Genomic DNA, 8,203 nt, shown 5'->3' with positions numbered 1-8,203 from the left:
TCTCTCATACACAGTTGCCACTTGGCATGCCATTAACATTTCTTAAACATTATTTTAAAATTAAAATTCAATTGTTTTGAATGAGGTTGTATGACGTGAGGGGTCTTATCGCCAAATGATACATCGCAATCGCATGCAAATGTGACCATTTTATTTTTCTTTTTAGTTAGGGTTTAAGATGACATATATAACTATTAAGTTTTCTTTTCTTTTCTTTTCTTCACCTTTCTTTTCCTTCATTCTATACGCTTCTTGTACGAATAATTAAGGATTTCTTATAACAATCAAGTTCCCAAATCTCACAAATAAAAATACTTCACATTTGAGCAAGTGGATCCTCAAATTATTATATTTAAAAATAATAAGGACAATCTTAATCTCAACACTTTAAAATTTGTAATATTGATGCATTTTTCTTTTTAATATTATATTTTGACATATCTTGTTGTATATGTGAACAAACAACATAGAGAATAGAATAAAGAAATTTAGGCTTGATATTATGTTGATATCAAAAGCACCATGAACAAACCAATGAAAAAGAAAACTTGGCTTTTGATTTATGAATTTTTTTTTTTTAATTTTTTGCTTTCTTTTTTTTTTTTTTTAAAAAAAAAAAAAAACCCCCCAAAACAAAAAAACTTCCTTTTCTCTTACCCCCTCACACAACCCCCCCCCCCCCCCCCTCCCCCTTTTCCTTTCTTTTTTTTTTTTTCTTTCCCCCCCCCCAACTTTTTTTCCCTTCCAATTTTTTCAAAAACACCCCACCCTTTTCCCTCCCCCCAAAAAATTTTTTTTTTTTTTTTTATTCTTAGTGTATCGAATTTGTGTAATCATTTGTTGACATATAAAAACATTATTTGCTATATAAGGGGTTTTATTAAGAACAATTTTTTTTTTACCAAACTCAGGTTCTAATAATGTTCTTTTAATTCTTTGAGCATTTGAGATATATCTATAAATTATTTGTCTCAAAATAAAATAAAATAAAAAATACATATTCATAAATTTCCGAAATTTTTTTTTAGAAAAAGTATTTGTTTGGGTCCAAAATAGGAAAATAGGTTTTGGCAAAAATATATATAGGGACAAGATAATTGGACAAAAAAGTACGAATTCGAATTGAACGAATTCTTCGTGAATTTATCAATGGAATGGTGGAGTTACTGCATCACTAGTATGTGCTAAAATATTTACTATTCATTTTCAAAAAAATTATATGACTAATCATTTTTAAGTTTTAATAATCATTCAATATTTCACTTAACAAAATTAATTAAAAAAATTATATTTTTAAAATTATTTAAAATAATAAATTTTCTTCTTCTTTTTGCATAACATATTGGATAGAAAATACTTATGTAAAAGACCCAAATAAAATACTAAAATCAGTTATATTTTTTTACCTTTAGAAGTTAGAACTAACCGAAGAAGAAAAATAAATATTTTGTCTATTTTGTTTCTGATCTTTTGAATATTTTCACTCTTATATCTTACGGTTTATTTTTAATTTTAAAAATGTCTAAAAAGAAAAAGAAAATCACTATTTTTAAAATAAACTCACCCTGAGTGAAACATGGAATGACTATTTTGTAAAGATAAAACTTAAAATAGCTAATTTTCTCTTCATTTTTTTCACTTAAATCAAATCCGATTGATCGGTCGAAACTCGAAAGGATTGAGCGAACGTGCTGTTACGCCATGGCGGCCTTCCTTCACCTTTCTGCGCAAACACCGTTTCTTCAACAATCTCTTGGTCTCAGCTTCCGTGCCCCTACCTGTTCTTCAATCTCAAACTTTTCTCTCTCTTGCTCTCCCGCGAAATTCGTCACTGGGTCATGCGTCACCACTCTCCATCCGGCAAAATTGAGGTGCGGCAGAAAACCATTCGTTGCAAGGGCTTCTTTATCTGGTTTCAGCGAAAGCATTGGGAACATCCTCGGTGATGTTGATATTTACACTGCGTCTGGTGAAAATGTCATGTTTAAGGATCTATGGGACCAGAAAGAGGTATCTCTTTTTTCGTTGCTGTATACAAATTTTCTATTGGCTTCTTCCCAGCTTAGAATTCCAGTTCCAACTGTTGTGAAATAAATTTGATTGTTCTCTGCCCTCATCTGAAAGATGGTATGGTTATAGACTTCTAAGTGGCATATTTTCTTTCGTTTATTGAACATGTCCGGTTCTAGAATATAGATATGGTGCATATTATGGGAATTACTTAGTTTCTGGAGCTCGAGCTCAAGGATTTCCTTCTAACAGTTGTCCTTGCTTGTAGTAACTGGGTTTCTAATTCGCAGGTAATTTTCCTTTATATACTTGTTAGATTTGTGGTGTTTATTCTGCGCTGACTTATTGTAGTCTATCATTTTTTTAATACCGAACCATCATTCACTGACTACTCAAATAGTCCTAGTAAGTGTTGGGAGTGTTCCATCCACATTGAATTTCGTTGATTGAGCGCCCCCCCTTTAAAAGGAATTGAAAACTCATTTCTTTTTGCGGTAAAAAGATGTGATATTGTATTAATTCAACAAGGAGATGACCTGCTACTCTGCTTAGTGAAGGAGAACCTAGTTCACGCCATTTTCACTTCTAATATATTGCAAAATATTGTAATGGCACAATATTTCCCACTTTCTTACACTATCTTCCTTTCTTCTTTCCAGGGAATGGCTGTGGTTGCATTCTTGAGGCACTTTGGCTGTCCCTGCTGGTTAGTCGGAAGTTTTAGTCTTTCACTACTCTTTGCCACTCAAACAAGAAATAAAACTTTAGCCATAGACTCTTTTTGGATGTTGAGGGGAAAAAATAACTATAATAATAAATTAAAATTGATGAGAGATAATTGACACAAATTTGATTTTTGTCTTGTTATTTGTTTTCTTCTCTTTTTCTTTTTCTTGGCATTCAAACAGAGCCTTAAATCACAATTTGCTTGTGTTTTCTAATCCCAATCCTTAATTTTCATCTTTGAAGCTGGGAACTTGCTTCTGTACTCAAAGAGTTCAAACCTCGATTTGATACAGCTGGTGTAAAATTAATTGCTGTTGGCGTTGGAACTCCTGACAAAGCTCGTTTACTAGCCGAACGGGTACTAATAAATTGTCCCACTTCAATTATGCATGGTAACTTAATTCCTCACTTACAATGAAGCACTGAAGCACATGCATACTACCGTTGGTGGAAAACATTTCTCTTCCGTACCCAACCCGAACCACTATAAGAGAGAGAGAGGATAAATTTCTTTCTCTATATTTTATCACTAAACCTCTATCTATGGTCTATGGATGATATGGATGGGAAAAAGTACAGATTATTTTTTCTCACAACATTAGGAAGGTAGATGAATATGTTGCCCCTCTGCAACTAGACACTTGGATAATTTATGGGTGATATACAAAACACAGGCAACGACCAAGTAAGCAAGGTTCAGATTGCCCAGAGGTTAACCTATAGACTTTGCAGAGATGGATTTCTGCCTATGCTTGGAGAGATGTTTTAAGTTCACGTGACTGAACTTTCTAAGGTTCTTACTGAGATGAAAGTTAAGTATATGTTCTTTTCGTATTTTTTGGTGTGAGAATCACCACTGGCAGATTGAGCCCCATAAGAACTCACAAACTCTGATAATCAAGTTTATTGGTGTATCCACTTACTGGGTTTCTCTTTTTGGGGTTTATCTGGAGAAGCTGTTGTAAGTGCTTATCTACAGTGTTAATGGTTCTTTCTTTTTTCCCCACAAAGTCACTCTGTGTGATGTTATCTGGCAGCTACCATTTCCATTGGATTGCCTGTATGCTGATCCCGACCGGAAGGTAACAGATATGTTATTGAGTTTTTGATTACTTTATGTCCATTATTGTAATCATAAAGTGTATATTGTTACCAGTTTCTTTTCCTCGCAGGCATATAATGTTTTGGGCTTATATTATGGCTTTGGCCGCACATTCTTCAACCCAGCCAGTGTAAATTTTCTTTCTGAGAATAACTAGTAGTTCTCCATGGTGTTTGAAGAGAAATTTGCTTCTAAATAGTGCATAACCGAAATTCAACAGGGTAAAGTGTTTTCAAGGTTTGAGTCACTGCAGAAAGCTGTGAAGAACTATACAATGGAAGCCACACCAGATGATAGAAGTAGTGTCTTGCAACAGGTCTTTCCTTCTTTCTTCCATACCCACCTCTTTTGGCTGTGTAGCAAATTCTTTTGCTTTTACCTGTAATTGGGTTTTGCTTTGGCTGCATTGGATATATATTCCACTTGTTAAAGTCTGTATTGCCATTTCATATGCTTCTACTGCTAAATGGACATTTTAAACCAAAAATATAAATAGTTTGTTTGGTTCTTCGAAAAGTTCTCTTTAATATTTTTTTGGGGGTGGCTTCAATAAGGAAACTATTTTTCTTTTAAAGAAAAACCAAAGACTACAACCTTTTATTCATTCTGTTTATTAGGGAGGAATGCTTATCTTCAAAGGGGAGCAATTAGTGTATGCAAGGAAAGATGAAGGAACAGGAGATCATGCCTCCTTGGATGAAATCCTCAATATTTGCTGCAAAGTTCCAGTTGCATGAACGTTGGCTGTAATTACTGTTCCCCCAATACGTTCAGTTCCTATTGCTTTATTTGATAACTGGTATGTAATACCTTCTTTCTGAACAGTTTTTCAACTGACTATTACCTTCTAGACATCATTAGCAATATAATAGATATTATAGTATATCTGTCAAATAACAATGTTTGTCTATAAGGTATCCCCCCCCCCCCCCCCAAAAAAAAAAAAAATAAAAATAATAATAATAATAATAATAATAATAATAATAATAAAAAGAAATTGAGCTGATCAACATGCCCACAAAATTAATTCAAGTTGTTGGTTAGGGTTTAATATGAAAAACTACCAGAAAATGATTCAGATTCTGTTCATTTGGCAGCAATATATTAGATAGTTGCTTACTTCATCTTCAAGATGTGGCTGTTTTTGATATATAAGATCTGTTCTTATAAATTTTTTATTATTATTATTTTTTTTTTTGGGGGGGGGGGGGTGGGCATGTAGCCATGGAGAGAGAAGGCAATGTTCCAGGAGAATTTTAGTTTTGCTACATATTGCCCTATTCAGTCCTACACTGACCTCTTACATCCAATATACAGGTAGTAAGTACTGTATCCTGTAAATTTTCTTTGCAGTGCTCTAACTTCCCACCCCTTCATTTCCCGCTCTAGTAGTATCCTAGAACTTAGGCCCCAAAAATACTTGCTTTGTTTCAGCCCTTTCTAATCTTTTTGCAGGAAGCACCATATCCTGGATGTTTTGTAAGTGTCTAAACCCAAGTATCTAGCTGGTATTTCAATTGAAAACGAGCTGCTCTTTAGATCATTTACGCAACTCTCTTCTATCTGTGGCTGATTTTTTGTTCAATAGTTCAGCTTAAAATTTGAAATTGTATCTGTTTCTGTCCAATAAATTACCTTCACTCTAGCTTGATTTGAAGAAAAGTTGCATCATATTGCTGCCCGAATACCTCGTGAAAATCTACTTCTATTTATTAGTTTGGGATTCATTATTCTTACAGAATTTTGAATAAAACTTCTCACTTCTCTAGCATTATTTACAACCATAAGCGCTTCTTTGTCCGTATGTATTGTGTGAAACTTAATATATGATCTTTGATGAAAACATTGATTTTGGCAATGCAAGATAACTATATCCACTGAAAAACTTGGTTTTATACTGTAGGTTTTGTGCTCCAAGTCACATACTTAGACTCTGATAATTGGGTTGTGTTGTAGATAATGAAAGAAAAGTGAAATTGATGCCGTAGCCTTGAAGAAGAGGGGTGAAAGCATTAGTCTGAGCTGTTGGTTACTCTAGAAGCCCTTTAATGTTAGCAGAAGCTATTAGCCTTAGAGACAGCTGACAGTAACTTTCTGAGTAGTTTGTATCTTAGTTACCAGCTGCTCTGTTTGCTGAAGTTTTGTGTGTTGTGTGGCATTGATGCAGGGAGGTGGACTCCTCAAGGTTTCATGGGTGGGTGGGTACCAACTGGACTTCAGTTGCTTGTATAACATAGTGCCTATTTAAAGGATGAATACAGTACCAATGCAGGTTTTTTCTTCTTCCTTTTTTTATTTTTTAAACATTATATCTAATGTAAGGCTAAGATACGGATGACTTGGCCCCATTTAAACCCACAAAGCAATGAATTAGAAATAAGATAGAATTAGAAGTCTAAGGTGTATGGCCAAAAATCAGATTGTAGAAATCCGATCAGGCACCAGTGGAAGACAGCAATAGTTCAATACATCAATAGCTTGATGGAGGAGTTGATCGCAGTTTGAAGGCCTCGTTCAATCAAACAGCAGCAGCTCCAACACGGGCATGGTTTAAGCAAGAGAAGAAGGGACAACGGATAGATGGATTTAGCTCTCGACAGCAAGGCTCCTTTAGCACTTGGTACTTAGTTCTCATAGCAAGGCCCTAACCTTCTTATCACTCGTGCCAAGAGACTATAGAGTATACTCAAAAATAAACTTTATCATCAATAATTCATTAGGTATCTGTTGACAACAGCCTATTACATATTTATAATAGAGTTTTATAGAGTGCTTGTACTTGCTCTCCATGCTCCATTGAATGTAGAATAACTAATCCTAATTAGAAACTATATTTTGCTGAGTTGTCTAGTATTCTCAGCAATAATGGAATAGAACCTTCGTAAAATTTAAATTAGAACTAGGCTCTATAAATGTGCGACATGCATAAATGCTAAAATAGAAACTAACTTTCAGAAACTCAGAAAAACAATTAAAATAAAAACCAATTAAGATCAAATAGTCTACGGTCTTCCAAAACTGCAAATGCAAATCTTCTAGTAATATTCTCATTAAGACCCAAAGTAGGTCTTTGTGATAATGTTTGCGTTGAATAGTATTTTGGCTAGAAGACTTGCTGGACTAGTTTGACTTGGTCCAGTTGCTTTGGTGGAAGTAGGATTGGCTCGACCAGGTTCTACATTAATGTCAAAGAAAGCCGGTTTCTCCTATTAGTGATGGGATCCCTTGCTGAATAATCCGTGGTTAATCTAACAATTAGATCTAGTTTAATGGGGAATTCAAGTTTGTAACTAGTAAAGACGGGGGAAAACTCAATAAGATTATGATGAAAGATAAAATTGTAGAATATTAATCACCGTACCAAATTGAATGATCTTATTAAAACCAGAAGAATCAGATCAACAATATCAGGTTTCAATTGCAACAAATCGACCTCCTAGAATCAATCATACCTACTTGGAATATTTTTGAATCAACTACTTGGTAAAGTCTGTAACTGAAAACAAGAGATGATAGAGAGAAGTCTCAATCCCAAATGAATCGACATCATAAAAACTCCTTATGCATCCCTGCTGTTCTAATTAGCCAGCAGAATGACCAGTCAAATATTTTAATGTAGTGCTAAACTTGATTTAGGAGTAAGAACCATGGGTCATCTAGATCAAATCTGGCATATGTAAACTAGTCAATTGCTCAAGTCAGTCAATCTAACAAGTCTGCAAAAGATGATTGATATGTAGAGATGGATTACCTATTGAAGTAAGAAACTTGGAAGCTGCAGAAACATACCCTATTCTGAATCCCCACTGCGGATCAGTTTTGAATTTCATGGCTTCCTCCAGAATTTTAGTCTCATTAAAGTGGCATGTTAAGAATCGAGTAGAAAACCATCGGATAAAAGGCCCAGTGCATAGGAAATGCCACACTTTTTTTTCTCACTAAGACAAATCCGCATCGGCTTTTTAATCTGCATTGGTTTGCTTTCTTTGATCTCTGAGCATTTTCGTCTAGGTTGATTCATACTTCGAAGGGCCATCAAACCTCCATCCTTTCGTGTCTAGGAAATGTTCTACTTTTCAGTGTTATAGTGATATAGCTATCTTGTGTAATTCATAACGTCTTGATTGTTGGTTATTTTTCTCTCAAACTTGGCCCTCTGGGAACCTTCTCTGTTAGACTAGACTTAGAAAACAGACTGTTGCTCCCACCATGTCGGATCCGGCAGGTCGAACCAATGATACAATCTTGTAGCTTAAGCTAAAGAAGAATCACAGAGGACTGGGGACAAAATTCCGAAGATTGGGGATTAGGGACAAAGATGAACATAGAAGAGAGTTCCATTCTTCATTACTTAGCCACTTTCTT

General features: G+C 34.7%; 1 protein-coding gene across 4 annotated transcripts; it reads left to right on the top strand.

Annotated features, from left to right (window-relative positions):
• The first annotated feature begins 1,654 nt into the window (after positions 1–1,654).
• On the top strand, positions 1,655–6,120 carry LOC149014412 (Thioredoxin superfamily protein). 4 transcript variants are annotated; one of them, XM_089155996.1, is made up of 10 exons: positions 1,655–2,010; positions 2,670–2,716; positions 2,980–3,094; positions 3,774–3,818; positions 3,909–3,968; positions 4,059–4,154; positions 4,456–4,637; positions 5,061–5,155; positions 5,294–5,317; positions 6,006–6,120. In XM_089155996.1, the coding sequence occupies exons 1-7, from the start codon at positions 1,702–1,704 to the stop codon at positions 4,573–4,575; spliced, it is 792 nt and encodes a 263-aa protein (XP_089012122.1). In that variant the 5' UTR covers positions 1,655–1,701; the 3' UTR covers positions 4,576–4,637; positions 5,061–5,155; positions 5,294–5,317; positions 6,006–6,120. The 4 variants fall into 4 exon arrangements, with proteins under 4 accessions (XP_089012122.1, XP_089012121.1, XP_089012123.1 ...); XM_089155995.1 differs by lacking the exons at positions 5,061–5,155; positions 5,294–5,317 and adding an exon at positions 5,795–5,888; XM_089155997.1 differs by lacking the exon at positions 5,061–5,155.
• The last annotated feature ends 2,083 nt before the right edge of the window (positions 6,121–8,203 follow it).

Source organism: Hakea prostrata, chromosome 5 (genome assembly GCF_041222555.1).
Source record: "Hakea prostrata isolate BN-2017 chromosome 5, UWA_Hpros_2, whole genome shotgun sequence".
NCBI lineage: Eukaryota > Viridiplantae > Streptophyta > Magnoliopsida > Proteales > Proteaceae > Hakea > Hakea prostrata.
This window is presented reverse-complemented; position numbering and strand designations above follow the sequence as displayed.